The sequence below is a fragment of the Sminthopsis crassicaudata genome, chromosome 1, assembly GCF_048593235.1.
Source record: "Sminthopsis crassicaudata isolate SCR6 chromosome 1, ASM4859323v1, whole genome shotgun sequence".
Taxonomy (NCBI): Eukaryota; Metazoa; Chordata; class Mammalia; order Dasyuromorphia; family Dasyuridae; genus Sminthopsis; species Sminthopsis crassicaudata.
Genome location: NC_133617.1, coordinates 34,303,922 through 34,320,013, shown reverse-complemented (window position 1 = coordinate 34,320,013; position 16,092 = coordinate 34,303,922). Strand labels below are relative to the sequence as shown.

At 47.3% G+C, this 16,092-nt stretch overlaps 1 protein-coding gene across 2 annotated transcripts in view; it reads left to right on the top strand.

Annotated features, from left to right (window-relative positions):
- Window positions 1-651: 651 nt before the first annotated feature.
- The window catches only part of RILPL1 (Rab interacting lysosomal protein like 1), a 44,196-nt gene continuing 28,755 nt past the window's right edge, over window positions 652-16,092 (top strand). The window contains exons 1-2 of one of the 2 annotated variants that reach the window (XM_074299111.1): window positions 652-1,689; window positions 6,577-6,727. In XM_074299111.1, the coding sequence (XP_074155212.1) occupies window positions 1,384-1,689; window positions 6,577-6,727 (457 nt within the window). In that variant the 5' untranslated portion in view covers window positions 652-1,383. The remainder of the gene's footprint in view (window positions 1,690-6,576; window positions 6,728-16,092) is intronic. The other variant, XM_074299103.1, reaches the window with a different exon arrangement.

Sequence of the window (16,092 nt, the reverse complement as noted above, 5' to 3'; positions counted from 1 at the left end):
GCAGCTAGGGCGGCCGTGTGCATATCCTTCCTAAAGGTACCCACATCTCTGAGGGTAGAGATTCCTTTTAGACGCCCCCCCCTCCCCCGGATCCCAGCACGGACTCTGCGCTGAAGGACTTGATTCCTAGAGAATGAGACTCTGTCCTGGGTGGATTTCAGACTCCCAGCGCAAGCGTCCCTCCCCCACGTGTCCCAGGGGCTGACTCCTGAGGAGCCCAGGTCCCTCGAGTCCGGTGAGCTCATCTGGGAGTCGGCGCCAGAGAGCCGCCCGGTAAGAACTAGTTTGGGGGCGGGAGGAAGCTGTGGGATAGAGCATCTGGAGGAAGCCGGGACGTGTAAGGGGACGGGGGTGTGGATTTCAGACACTTTCTCCTTTTAAAGGGCCCGGTGAAATCATGCTCCTTTTTGGGGCTCCGGTTTGTTTGGTGGGGAGGGGGTGGGGAAGAAAGGTCCGGAACGAGCGGGTGGGGGATCCAGCTCCTTTCGCCTTCTTTCTAGTGGGGACTGTGAGAAAGACTCTCTCCGCCCCCAGAGGGGTAGGGCTGGGCCGGGCTAAACTGAGACGGCCGGCCCTGGCACCGCCTCCCACGCCCTCCCGAGGGGCAGCATCCATCCCCCCAGCACCCCGCCCCACCCGGGCCGCGCCCCTCTCCTTCCTCTCCGCCCCCCTCCATCCAGGCGTCCACTCCGCCACCTCCCCGCGCCCCCCCCCCAAAGTTCCCGGGAGCAGCTGCGGCCCCTCCCCTCGGGAAAGGGGTGTGGGCCGAGGGCTGGCCCCGAGCGACCCTCGCGCAGAAGTGTTTCCGAGGGCAGCCCTGACCGCGGCTCGGCTATCCCGTCCACTCCGGCCCGCACGCATTCCCAACTTGGGAGCCTCTGCAGGCCTGCGCACGCAGCACCCCTCCCTCCTCCGGCTCCCCCTCCTCCTCCTCTCCCCAGCTTTGTGACTGCCTCGGGTGATCGGAACCGCGGAGCAGGGAGAGACAGGAGAGACCCGGAGAAGGAGGGAGGAGGGGAAAGGGAGGCAGCCAGAGAGGGGAAAGGAGAGGAGAGGGAAGGAGCGCATCGGAAGGGGCTTGCCTCTGCTGCAACCCCAGCCATCCTCCTCCTCCTCCTCCTGCTGCTGCCGCCGCCGCCGCCGCTACCGCTGCCGGGCCTGGCTCTGGCCTCGGATGCCGGGGTGAGCCGCCCGGAGGAGCCTGCGGGCCGGAACCGGGGTCGGGGCGGACCACGGGCAGCCGCGCTCCCCGAGGAGCGGCCGCAAGTTTGCAAGTTGGGTTAGTTTAGGGCTGAGGGAGGGGGGCAGCGCGCGCAGACCAGGAGGGGAGGGGGAGCCCCCGGCCCCGGCTCCTCTAGACCCACATCCCCCGACCCCCCGGCCATGGAGGAGGGAGGCGGGGGCCTCGAGGCGGCGTCCGTGCTGGAGAAGAACGTGGCCGAGCTGACCGTGATGGACGTGTACGACATCGCCTCGCTGGTGGGCCACGAGTTCGAGCGGGTCATCGACCAGCACGGCTGCGAGGCCATCGGGCGCCTCATGCCCAAGGTGGTGCGGGTGCTGGAGATCCTCGAGGTGCTGGTGAGCCGCCACCACGTCAGCCCGGAGCTGGACGAGCTGCGCCTGGAGCTCGACCGGCTCCGCCTCGAGAGGATGGACCGGATCGAGAAGGAGAGGAAGCATCAAAAGGTGCCCCAGGGGAGGGCAGCACTGGGTGGGGGGCGCCGGGGGCGGAGGCGGAGGCGGCTGGAGCAGAGCCATGCCTTGGGGGGAAATCGAGGCTCGGAGTAGGTGAAGAAGAGGAACCAGGCTAGGAATGGGAAGCCCTGGGTGCCGAGCTCGATGGCCCGGTGACCTTGGAGCAGCCTTTCTCCCCGAAGTTCAGAAGTTGAACCAGGTGGTCAGTTGTAAGTAGAAGGCTGGTCCTGGAACCGGGAGACCTTGCACACCTGTCACACTTAACAGTCCTGTGACCTTGGGCAAGACCTTTCCTATTTCTGAGCCTCTGTTTACCCATTTCTGAAACAAGGAATTGGATTAAATAATCTGTACTTGATGGAGTGCTGGACTTAAAATCAAGACCCGGGTTCAAATTGTAGTTATTTGATGGGTGCCCTTGGGCAGGACCTCAGTTTACCTGTCTGCCAAATGAAGTTGCGTTAGATGATCTTTTAAGACCCTGGCCTGTGTCATTATTCCATGCTCGATATTTTTTTTTAAAGAAAATACTGGAGCCTGGAGAGAAAGAACAGAGAGGCAGGAGGGCTTGGAAAAGAGCAATCAGCAGTTTGGAGGGTGACAGGAACCTAGAGAAGTCAGAAGAGTGACAAGTTGGAAAGTGAGGAATGAGAAGAGGAGGAGCTGAAGGAGGGAGTGGAAGGAAAAAAAACTCCTCTTTTTCCCTTGGAGTTTATCACGTGCAATCCAATGGTGGAATTAAAACAAAAAAACTCTTGGGGGATCCCTAGGCAGAGAGGGTCCAGCAGTTCCAGCAGGACCTGGCTCTGGGGCAAGGCCCTCCCATTCCTCTGTCTCCTTCCAGCACCGACCCAAACTTCCTGAGAGGTTCAGAACATCCCCAGGACCTTCCCCTGGCCCACTGCTAGGTAGCCAGAGAGAGAATGATCCTGACTCCAGGCTGATCCTGTGGGATAGTTGCCTTCTCTTTATGAAGTAGAGAGGGTAGAGAGAAAGGAGAGATTTATCTGCGGAAGCCTTACCACATCCCTTTGCTCACTGTGCCCCTCCCTCCAACCCAGTGGCTTTTTGGATCAGAACTAGAGACAGGCAGACAGGGTAGTCCCCTCTCACAGACGGGAGTGTAGCCTGGGAGCCAGGGAAGAAGGAAGTGGGGAGACATGTGGTTTCCTGCCATGGCTTGAGGCCAGTGATGCTTCAGACCAGCCTTTTAAGTCCCACTGTTTTCCTGGGGAGCAGGAGGGAATCAGGGAGACCGCCTTTGGAGAGAGCCCTGGGAACTTGAGTCCCTAAACCTGCCTCTCAGTTGCTGTGTGACTTTGGAAAGGTGACTTGGCTGATCTGAATAGGAGGGTCATGGGCTCTTATGAAATCTGATGGGCTGTATTTCTTGTAGTATTTTTAAAAGCTGTTTTCATGGCAGAGTCAGTCATGTGTTTCTTTGCTGGCTCTTTCCTTGCTTGTTGTTGGGTTTTTTCAGCTCTTCCTTTAGAACCTTCGGGCCCCTGTTCCCCGTGAAGTGTCTTAGTGGCTCTGCTCCAAGGCAAGCTCAGTCAGGCTTGTTATTCCCAGGAAGGAAACTGGATCGCAAAGAAAAGGCTGAGGTGACCAAGGTCACCCCTCGAGTTAGAAGCAGGCTCACGCGGAGAATCACTGAAAAGTTAGCTAATGGAAACAGAAGACTTTGGGACAAGGATATCTAAAGGACAGGGATGGCCAAGTCATGTCGTAGACATGACCGTCACCTGCTGTCGGGGGCTGCCCCCTCCCTTACCATGGCCCCGTGAAGGCCCCAGACATCCAAGGAACTTTAGCCATCCTCTCATGTGAATTCCATCTTTTTTTCCTCCCGCAGCAGAATCTCCAGGGATCACCACCTACCTTTCAGATACAACCCCCATTTCTTAGTTAGGTCTCCACGGCCAATCACAGTTTTGCTAACATCAGCCTTTCTGGTTAGTCAGCAAGCATTATTATTTGGTGCTTGCCATATGCCAGGCAATGTGCTAAGAACTGGGGTATGCAGAAAGGTTTCACCATCTCCTTCCCTGTACCTTTTTTGCAAACTGTCCTCCAGAGCCCCGCCCCCCTTCCTTTCAGATGCCTTAATTTCAAGAATTTTCTGCCTCCTGAGGTTTTCCTTGATCTCTGTCTTAATTCTTTGTCCCTAACCTCCAGCACCCGCCATCAGGGTATGTTATACTTAATGTGCCACGTGCAGTCTATTCTCCCCTGGTAGAAAGTAAGCTCCCTGACTAGGTCCTTTTTTTCCCCTTTTTATTTCTTTAGCATTGTGCTTAATAACTATTTTTGAATGGAATTATATAACAGGTTACTGAGCCATTGTTATTCAGGCATACTCTATGATCCCATTTGGAGTGTTCTTGGCCAGGATATGGAGTGTTTTGACATTTCCTTCTCTAGTTCATTTGACAGATGAGGAAACTGAGGTAGACATTGTTAAATGGCTTGCCCAGAGTCACGCAGCTAGAACAGGGCTAAGGCTGCATTGAACTCCTGAAGATCAGTCTTCTGGACTCTAGGTTGGGCATCCTACCCACTGCGCCACTCAGCTGAGACAGGAAGAGACCCAAGGTTGCCCAACGAGGTGTGGCTGCTTAGTCACCGAGTTAGTGGTAGGCCTCTACCTGCCTCCTCCAGTTAGTCAAAAAAGGCTTCCCAGGAAGTTGAGGGTGGGGGGTCCTAGACATAAGGGGCAGAGGGCACCAGCCTGGCCAGCCCGGGTGTGAACACCAGCTCCTGCTTCTCTGTGTGACCCTGGACAGTTCGTTAACTTCTCTGATTCTCAGCTCCCTCTCTATAAAATGAGAGAGGTGAACCACATGACCTTCCACTGCTAAGCCTCGAGTCCTGGTGTCCTGACAGTCTTAAATGCACTTTCCATTATCCTGTGAGATATCTGTACTCCTGGATTGGCCCCTCTCCTTTATGGCCTTCCTTCTGTGCCTGAGCCAGGGCCTTCCATGGCATCACTTAGAACTCTCAGTGGTCAGCCAGAGGCCTTGCTTTTCCTTCTAATTCTTTCCCAGTTTCTCCCAGTGTTTCCTCTCTCTCTCCTCCCACCTCACTCTCCCTTCCCAGTGAGACGGGTAGGGCTTCCTGGAGGAAGGAAGAAAGGGAGTTTAGGGCGTTTATGACAAATATAGAACAAGCACTGGGAGATGGCAGGGGGAGGTTAAAAAGAAAGAAGCAGGTAGTGAGGAGGAGGAAGGACCAAAGACTGAGAGAAGAAAAGGGGGAAAGGGGAAGGAGACAATCCAACCTGAAAAACAACAAGCATTTTAAACCCTTAGAGTGTGCTACGCTCTGTGCTAAGCCCCAGGAAGCTCTGCCCTCAGGATGCTTTCTGCCTAATGGGGGAAACAACATACTCAACATACAAAGAGAGAAGGGTCTGAAAGCTCAGCCAGCTTTGGGCCCCTCAGGTACCCATCTGTGTGATTAGTATAAACTCCCAGGTATCTTCCAGCCTGTTTCCTCCCTGGAGAGAGAGGTTGCCATGGCTCTTGGTTCAAGATTGAGTTGGGTAGACTTTTAATGGAGTGTGTAGCTCTCTCTTGCTCTCTCCTTCTTTCTCTCTCTCTCTCTTTTTCTTTCTCTATCCCTCTCTGTCCTTCTCTCTCTCTGTTTCTGTCTCATATGTCTCTTTCTCACTCTCTCTGACCTCATTTTTTCCTTTTTCTCTTTTTTCTTTCTTCCCTCTCTCTTTCTCTTTCTGTCTCATCTCTGTCTCTCTGACCTTTCTTTCCTTTCTCTCGTTCCTCTCTCTTCTCTTTCTTTTCTCCTCTGTCTCTCTGACCTTTCTTTCCTTTTTCTCTTTTTCCTCTCTCTTCTCTTTCTTTTCTCTCTCTCTCACTTTTTTCTCTCTCTTTCCTCTCTCACCCTCTCCCTCTCCCTCTTCCTCTCTTCCTTCTCTCTCTCCCTTCCCTATGTTATCTCATTTGATGCTTACAGCAACTCAGTGAAGTAGATGATGTCAATATTTTTATTTTACAGATGAGGAAACAGAGGCAGGGAGCAGTTAAGTGACTTGTCCAAGGTCACACGCTAGTAAATATCTGAAGTAGGGTTTGAACTTGGGCCTTCCTGACACTGAGTTCAGTGCTCTGTTAAGGCCAATCTGGCACAACTGTTCAGTATTCGTTAAACAGTATCCCAGGGCCTTTAACCACTGTTCCTTCTCTTTTTCCCTTCCCTTCTACTTGTTCTTCCAAAAAGTATCTCCTAGAGAAGGAGAAGGGAGAGAATGTAAGGTGCAACCTTCCCAGGGAGCTTCAGAATCGATACTAGTCCTCCTTCCTCCCAACATTATCATGGGCCTGAAATCAGGCTCTTCCACTGAAACCTTACTTGGCAGCCAGGCCTGGGCACTGTGGTGTTCTCCAGGTGCCATTTAGCTCTGACCAGGCTCACCCCCATGAAGGAGTTGCCAATATTGGAAAGGCTGCCAGTTGGGCCCAGGCACAGACAGTGCTTCACTTGGCAAAGGCCCATTGCCAGGTTGGTGCAGGTCCCTCCTTCTCCCCCAATGACTGCCCTCTTCTTGTCACTACCTATGGGACATTGGGCAAGTTAGTTATCTTTATGGGACTCAAGTTACTTATCTCTATGGGACTCAGTTTCCTCATCTTTAAAATGGAGGATTTGGACTTGGGAGTCCCTTCTAGCTCTGGCTCTTTGATCCTGTGAGAGATTAGAGGTGTCACTGTCCTGGAGCCAGAAGGAGGGGAGCAAAGCTTAGTGCTGGCTGGGGAAAGGGACGGTCCCCCAGCTGCCTCCGGAGCCCTGGGGGTGTCTGTCGAGTGGGAGGCCTGAGCAAATGTATTTACCCTCTGTCCTCCTGGCGCTCACCTCTAGGAGCTGGAGCTTGTGGAGGACGTCTGGCGAGGGGAAGCCCAAGACCTTCTCACGCAGATTGCCCAGCTACAGGAGGAAAACAAGCAGCTTATGACCAACCTTTCTCATAAGGATATTAGTTTCTCCGAGGAAGACTTCCAGAAGCAGGAAGGTAAGAGGGAGCAAGGACGCTGGGAGGTCTGGGGGCATCCTCCTCTATGTGCGCGCTGCTGACTTTCTGGATGGACTGTAAGCTCCATGAGGGCTTGGACGCTTCCTTAGTGTCTCAGTATCACCAGCATCTCGGAAAGTCCTTGGCAAGCAGTAGGTGATTATGAAACACTTGCTGAACTGAATCATTGTGAAGTAGAATAACACTAAATGTCATTTCTTTAGGATGTGAAGGAATATGGAGCGTTTTTCTCATCTGTTGTAGGTACAAATATTATTATCTCCATTCTACAGATGAGAAAACTGAGGCTTAAAGAAGAGGACCAATTAGCCCAAAGTCCCCTAACTAGTAACTTCCCGAACTAGGTGGTTACTGTTGCTTGTCCTTTGCTCTCACCGAGGACCATGATGTGAATTGGATTTAAGCTTGGGAGGGCCATGCAAAGTCCTCACTCTCTCCTCCAAATCCATTGGGGTCCAGATCTAGATCAGGACTGGAAAGGGCCCCAAGCTAAGAAGCAACAGCTTGTGGTATCCTGAATTTAGGGGCAGCTGGGTGGTCGGTGGGTGGAGTGCTGAGCTTGGAGTCAGGAAGGCCTGAGTTCAAATGTGGCCTCAGATACCTGTCCTAACTGTGTGACCCTGGGCAAGTCACTTCACCCTGTTTGCCTCAGTTTCCCCATCTGTCAAATGAACTGGAGAAGAAAATGGCAAACCTCTCCAGTGCCTTTATCAGGAAAATCCCAAAGGGAATCCCAAAGAGTCAGGCACAATTGAAATGACAGAACAAAACCCTGCACCAGATGAGGTGGTGGATAGAGGACCTGAGTTCAAATCTGGCTTCAAACACTTAATACCTACTAGCTGGGTGATGCTGGGCAAGTCATTTAATTGCCTCACCAAAAAACAAACAAACAAAAAAACAGACTAGATTTAAGACTAGAAGGGAACTTAGAAAACATCTAGTCCAGTGCTCCATTTCACAGATGACAAAAACTGAGGCCCAGAAAGAGGAAATGATTTTGCCCAAAGTCCCACAGAAAATCAGTAGCAGAAATGGATTTGAATCTGGATTTGAAGGCTAAAGCTCCTTCTGCTATGCCATTGACTTTTTCTAATTGTATTTCTACTTCCTCATAGAGGGAACTCCCCTCATTCTGAAGTATCATTTCAGACCTTTTCTCCCCAGTCTAAGCCAAATGATCTTTAACTCCCTCAGGAGAGGCCAGGGTGGCCTTGTTGAGACTTGTGGAAGAAGGAGATTTGGTGGGGTGCACAAATAAGGAAACTGAGGCACAAGGGGATCTCTTGGCTAAGGTCACAAGCCAGTTATGGGCTCCAGATCTAGGTCATTTACACACTACTGAAGATTTATCTTCAGGGAGTTTTGGAACTGTTGGAAGATTCCTTCTTTCCAGCCTAAGTTGGGGATAAGTAGAAGGGTCTCTTTGCTGTCCCCCTCCCTATTCCCCATAGCCCTTTATGTGTCATGGAAGACACTGCCAAGTGTTTTCGGTGAGCTTGAATGAGTTTTACCAATGGTTATGTGATGATCCTCCAGCAAAAGGGAGCCCAGTAACTTAAAAGAAACATGGGAGACAATCTGGGATCCCGAAGGCTCCAACGTGGCTGAGGCTTTATTGCTCACAATTAAAATGTCAGCAGGGCCAAGAGACTCAGAGATGGTGAGGGGAAGAGCAGCTCCCACCTTGTTATCTACCTTGGCATCTCCAGGAAAGGGAACGGGCATGTTCTCGTGCCCAAGGAGCAGCCAACTTAAACGGCCCAGCTGGAGTGGCAGCCCAGCATGCTCTGTCATGCATAAGGATCCTAGAGAAAACTGGACACAGCTGGGAGTCTCACATATCTTTTCGTTCCCCAGAGGTGTGAGGGCATCTAGTGGGGGCTGATGTGCCGGGCCAAAGCAAAAAGTGGACCAAGGCAATGGTTGGCTTCCCTCACCAGGCCAAGTTGTGTGCCTAGGTATTGCCTGAGCTTGCGGCTGAATTCCCCCTTCCCCTGAGTACTGTCTGACTTTCCTGCAACACATATACATTCTCTCTCTGTCTCTCTCTTTCTCTCTCTGACTCTGTCTGTCTCTCTGTGTCTCTGTGTCTCTGTCTGTCTGTCTCTCTCTCTCTCTCTCTCTTGAGGCCCTCAGATGAGGGCTGATTCACTGACTCCTGAGATAGCCCATTCCACTTTGGGGCAGCTCACCCTTACTAGTGAGGAAGATTTTCCTATTGTCATTCAGTTGTTTTCAGTCACATCTAACTCTTTGTAATCCCATTTGGGTTTTCTTGCAAAAGACATTGGCGTGCTTTCCCATTTCCTTCTCCAGCTCATTTTACAAATTGTGGAAACTGAGGGGAACAGGGTCACACAGCTAGTACGTGTCTGAGGCTGGATTTGAACTTGGCGACTCCTGAATCCAAGCCCGGTAGCCCTTCTGCTGTATCACCAGTAGAACCAAATCTATCTCTTTGCAGTTGCTGCACGTTGCATCAAGTCCATAGGATGATTAACTTAGCTGGAAGGGAGCCAAGAGTCCAAATCTCTCATTTAACAGATGAGGCAACTGAGGCTTGGCAGGTTGATGTAATTTGCCCAAGGGCGCACAGCTAGCTAATGAGGGTCTGAAATGAAATCCAGCCGGAGCGACCTGACTCTAGGCTGAGCTCTGTGTAGTACAGCACTCTGTGAAATCTTGTCAAGTCCAGATTTGATGCAAATTGATGAAAGTAAAACGAGCAGAACCAGGAGAACATCATACACAGAAACAGCAATTAGTTTTTCTCAGCAATTCAATGATCCAAGACAATTCCAAAGGACTCATGATAGAAAACGATGTCCACATCCAGAGAAAGAACTATGGAGTCTGAATGTAAATTGAAGCATTCTTTTATCACTTTTTTGGCTTTCATGGCTTTTCTTTTTTCTTCTGTTTCTTCTTATACAACATGACTAGCATGAAAATATATTTGACATGATTGTACATGTATAATCTATACCAAATTGCTTGTCATCTTGGGGAGGAGATAGGGAGAAAAATTTGGAACTCAAAATCTTATAAAAATGAATGTTGAAAACTCTCTTTACATGTAGTTGGAAAAAACAAAAGCAAAAAAAAATCAAATCAAGTCAACAAGTATTTATTAAATACTTATTATATACCAGATACTGTGCCAAGTTCTGGAATACAAGTGCAAAGAGAAAAAAAGACAATCTCTCCCCTTAAGGAGCTTACATTCTAGTGAGAGAAAAAGAGCTATAAGGGAGCTGAAAAGGGGAGAAGGGAGAGGGAAGGTGCCCTGGCAGGGGCATGGTAGAGAACATTCAGAAAGTCAGGGTGGAGGCTGGAATGGAATAAATTACATGGCAGGCCAAATGGAACCAGGTAATCAAAGGAACAGGCCCCAGGGGTGAAGTGGACTTCCTGGGAGAGGAGGATTTTCTGACTTGGTTGAAAAGATGGAGTATCAGGAACAGGGGCCTGGAGAGAATAAAGATAAGGCCTAGGGAGAGGTGAGGGGCTCAGCCAGGCCTAAGGCCCAAAGACTGGAAAAGGATTAAGAACTTCAGAACAGTGATCTCCAGTAGAAATATCCATAATTAAATTGGGACACTAATACATTGCTGGTGGAGTTGTGAAAGAATCCAGCCATTCTGGAGAGCAATCTGGAATTATGCCCAAAAAGTTATCAAACTGTGCATACCCTTTGACCCAGCAGCGCTACTACTGGGATTATATCCCAAAGAAATACTAAAGAGCGGAAAGAGACATATATGTGCCAAAATGTTTGTGGCAGCTCTTTTTGTTGTAGCTAGAAACTGGAAGATGAATGGATGTCCATCAGTTGGAGAATGGTTGGGTAAATTGTGGTATATGAAGGTTATGGAATATTATTGCTCGGTAAGAAATGACCAGCAGGAGGAATATAGAGAGGCCTGGAGAGACTTAAATCAACTGATGCTGAGTGAAATGAGCAGAACCAGAAGATCACTGTACACTTCAACAACAATACTGTATGAGGATGTATTCTGATGGAAGTGGAAATCTTCAACATAAAGAAGATCCAACTCACTTCCAGTTGATCAATGATGGACAGAGGTAGCTACACCCAGAGAAGAAACACTGGGAGGGGAATGAAAATTGTTAGCACTAATATCTGTCTGCCCAGGTTGCATGTACCTTCGGATTCTAATGTTTATTGTGCAACAAGAAAATGATATTCGCACACATGTATTGTACCTAGACTATATTGTAACACATGTAAAATGTATGGGATTGCCTGTCGTCGGGGGGAGGGAATAGAGGGAGGGGGGGTAATTTGGAAAAATGAATACAATATTATAAAATATATATATATATATATGATAAAAAAAAAAAAAAGAAATATCCATAATTTCTTTCACATACGGCATGGCCTGCAGTCCCCTCACTGTCCTGGGCATCCTCCTCTGGACACTCTTCTACTTATCCCTCTGTTCTTCCTTAAAGAGCATTTTAAATTGCATTCGCTTGAAGTCCTCAGGACCTTAAAAAAAACCTTCAACTTATTTATTTTTTCTTTATATTATTTTTTAGAAGTACTGCCTTCCCCCCCAATCAAATCCATTACTATTTATTAGCTAGCAAATATTTTTAAAATAATATTTTGTTTTTTTTCAAATTACATGTAAAATAAAATTTTAATACTCATTTTTAAAATTTTGAGTTCAAATTTTCTCCCTCCTTATCCTCAACTTGAGACAGTAAGTAATTTGATATAAGTTTTATATATATATATATATATATATATATATATATATATGATATATATATCATATGATACATTTCCATATTAGTCATGTTGTAAAAAAAGAAACAGACCAAAAGGAAAAACACACACACACACACACACACACACACACAAATAGGGAATCTATATTCAGACTCCATCAGTTCTTTCTCTGGAGGTAGGTAGCATTCTTCATCATTAGTCCTTTGGAATTGTCTCAGATCACCAAATTGCTGAGAATAATTAAGTCATTCACCATCGGCCATTGTACAAAGAAATGTGAGATGTACAAATTTAGAGAATTCACGGCAAATGTTCATGTTCATTTTGCTCGACCTGTGGTAGAGCATTCCGAACTCGTATTGGTCTGATCTACTACAAAACCTGTTTGCCTATTTTCCTCCTGTAAAATAAGCTGGTGAAGGAAATAGAAAAGTCCCTCAGTAGCTTTGCCATGAAAATCCCAAATGAAGAAGTCAGATTTGACTGTCATATTGGTTGGACACATTGTAACTTGACTCTAACATAGGTCATTTTGGTCCTCTTGGAGAACAAAGGACAACAAACACCCCAATACTTTGTATAATGTTCTCCTGGTTCTGTTCCTTTCACTTTACATCAGCTCATGTAAGTCTTTCCAGGTTTTTCTAAAATCCACTTGCTCATCATTTCTAATATAGCACAATAGTATTCCACCACATTTATATACCACAACTTATTCGGCCATTCCCTATTTGATGAGCATCCTCTTAATTCACAATTCTTTGCCACCACAAAAAGAGCTGCTGGAAGTATTTCTGTACAAATAGATCCTTTTTTAAAAATCTCTCTGAGGAGGCCTGGAGAGACTTACATGAACTGGTGCTGTGTGAAAGCAGAACCAGATCATTGTACACGGCAACAGCAAGATTACACAATGATCAATTCTGATGGACGTGGCCCTCTTCAGCAATGAGACGATTCAGGCTAGTTCCAATGATCTTTTGCAAAGAGAGCCATCTGCACCCAGAGAGAGGATTGTGGGAGCTTAGTGTGGATCACAACATAGCATTTTCACTTTTTTTGTTGTTGTTTGCTTGCATTTTATTTTCTTTTTGATCTGATTTTTTTGTGCAGCAAGAGAATTGCATAAATATGTATGCATATGTTAGAGTTAACATATATTTTTACTATGTTTAACATCTCTTGGATTACTTGCCATCTAGGGGAGGCGGTGAAGGGAAGGGGGGAAATTGGAACAAAAGGTTTTGCAAGGGTCAGTGGTGAAAAATTATCCATGCATATGTTAAAAGTAAAAAGTTTTCATTTTTAAAAAGTCTCTGAGGTACAGACCTAGTGGTAGTATTGTTGTATCAAAAGGTATGCTCTTTGGGCCTAGTTCCAAATTGTTCTCTATCAAGGGTGGATCAGCTCACAACCACCAATAGTCAAGCAAGCATTTATTAAGCACCACTAGGTGCCAGGCAGCAGCCAGGTGGCACAGTAGATAGATTGGTCTGGTAGCAAAAAGACTCATCTTCCTGAGTTTAAATCTGGCCTCAGGCACTTACTAACTGTGTGACCCTGGGCAAATCACTTAAACCTATTTGCCTATTTTCCTCCTCTGTACAATGAGATGAGAAGGAAATAGCAAAGTCCCTCAGTATTTTTGCCATGAAAATCCCAAATGAAGAAGTCAGATTTGACTGAAAATGAATGAACAATAAACATTCTAGACACTGTGCTAAATTCTGAGGATACAAACCAAAAGACAGTCCCTGCTCTCATAGGAGCTTACATTCTAATGGGGGAAGAAAACAGCTACAAGGGAGCTGAAAAATTCTCAGCCTGGCTACTAGGCACTGGGAGGAGAAGGTCGGGATTGGGAATTTCATTAGTAACCAGGACTACCAGATAAGAAACCCTCCTTTCCAATGCAGGTTGGCACTTTTTGCAATTTATAACCTTTTTTTTTTTTGCCTGAGGCAATAGGGGTCAAGTGACTTGCCTAGGTTCACACAGCTAGGAAACATTAAGTGTCTGGGATCACATTTGAACTCAGGTCCTCCTGACTTCAGGGCTGGTGTTCTAAGCACTGCACCACCTACCTGCCCTTGCAATTTATAATCTTAAGAATATGCCTAGATCAGGTGTGAAACTCAAAGAGAAACTATACATAAGGGTAGCATCCTGACTTAGAAAACCATCTATGTCCTATTGTATTTTTGTTTTGTTAACTATTTCATTTTGACATTTTGTTATTATGGGATGCATATCACTATTCTTTCTATTGCATTTTAATCTGCTTTGGCTGTATTCTACAATGTGGCCTGAGTGTTTAATCACTGACCAATATCATTGAGAGATTAAATGATTTACTTCGGTTAATATATGTCAGAGGACCACCTTGACTGGAGTGTTTCCTAATATGAAAACTAAGTCTAAGGCCCTAGGATTAGGAACCCTGGTTCTAGTAGAACTAGACTAACTCCCAAGAAAGCCCGTTCCATTTTTGGAGCTCCCTTATTTGTGGCTCTCTTAGTTCCAACCCAGCGCCTCTTTGATAGAAACTAAGAATGTATTTACATAGTCTGAATCCCTTGAACTAACCTGACCTTTTTTATAGGGTCGGGGTCTTTTTCATAGGGTCAATTCCTGCTGCCCCCTCCTTCTGACCATCCCAGAAAGTAGTCCATTTGAACAACCCCGATTGGATTAGGAGGTTCAAGGGACAAAGAAGTTTCTGGTGATTTCAATTAATAGAAGCATCTCTTGAGTTCATCTTTTATCAGCTAGAAAGGAGAATCCTTCAAGGGAGTGTTCCGAGAGGGATTGAACAATTTTAGGAAAATGCTTCCCTGGGGTGTGCTGAAAGTTCAGGGATTGTCATTCTATTTGATGAAGCGAATTGTTAGCTGCACGCTTACATAAATGGTGAACCTTTGCTCAGTCCTAACTGGGATTTTTGTCAAGAGAGCCATCAGTTGTAACTCTAAAACAGCTTGGATAAAAATAGATCGGTAGAGCTGTCTGTCTTTGACCCTTCTCTCCCCTAACCTCTGTTCCCTACCCCAAACAGAATGCTTAGGTTGGAATGATCTAAATTAATTTTTTTAAATGCCACTGGCAGACTTGTGCTACACAGACTAGAGGATTTTCTTCCATAATGTCTTTCTACTTTCTCTTCCATTGTGAGAGATCCAAGAGAAAAAGAAATACAGTCCTTGCCCCTGGGAGTGTATACAACGGATGAGGAGATAAGTCTGGCAATGATCAGGCACAGTGAAGAATTGTGGGAGATTGGGTCTGATATGTGGGTCACCGGTGCTTTAGGCGTTCAGAGGAGATACAGATTAGGGTGGCCTGGGACTATCAGGAGAGAACTCCCTGGAGACAGTGGACATGGAAGATAAGTAGGGCTCATTAAGAAGGGAGGGATTATGGTGGCTGTGATCATACTAGTTAATTGCTGGGATTGTCGTTGTTGAGGCACTTCATTCATGTCTAATTCTTCATGATTCCATTTGGGGTTTTCTTGACAGAGAGACGGGAGTAGCTTGTCATCTCCTTCTCCAGTTCACTTTACCCATGGGGAAACTGAGGCAAACAGAGTGAAGTGATCATGCAACTATTAAGTGTCTGAGGCTAGATTTGAACTCAGGAGGAGAGTTCCTGACTCTAGGCCCTCTCTATCCACTGCCTGGGGTCGCACTAGTTATTTCTGGGACAGAACTCTCATGTTGTGCTGTGTAGTCGAGTTAACGGGGGGAAGCCGAATGCTTAGTCCTCTTTTCTGCCTTCTTTAGCTCATCCCCAAAGTTCAGAGATTAAAGACAGAGCTGGAAGGACTCTGAGACCATCTCATCCAGTCCTGGCGGAGAAACTGAGGAAGTGGGAGAGGAACTCAGATCGCCAATTAGTGGCAGGGCCAGAAACATCTCCCAGGCCCCCTAATTACCAGACTGGGATGATTTCTAAGGCATCACCTAATGGAATGAAGTTCTACTCTCAGCTCTGCTAATTGCTCCCTGTATAAGACCGGGCAAGTCACTCACTCTCCGGGACTCAGTTTCTTTCTGTGTAAATGAGGTAGTTAGACTAGCTGAGTTCTAGCTCTCGGTCTAAGACCTTGAGCAGGAATGAGTGTATCTCAGAATCCAAAGGCAGAGACCCTCATTCCTACCCAGAAAGCCAGGACTTACCCAGCGGCCTATGGGGAAATCGTACTTTCCTAGGGAAGGAGGGAATGATTATACCCAGGCCTTTGGAATGCTTCCTGACAAGCCTGCATCCTGGACATTTTCCTCACCTACTTTATGGAGACTGGTGTAGTCACCAAAGTTCAGAGGATTTCCATCCAAGTATTGCCTTTGGCACTGGAGGGCAAATCATTTAACCCGTCGGCAACTCAAGTGCCAACCTGCCCTGGTAGAGGGGCTTCCTCTTGGGGAAACCGGTGAAGTCATAGACACAGTCCCTAAATCTTCATGGGGTTATTGCCTTCTGAAGGCAACCTTTCAACTGGTTGCATTTCCCCTCCTCCCAGCAGACTTCTCCGTGATCTGCCAGTTCCCCAAGGTCATCATCAGGACATGTGACCCTGGGG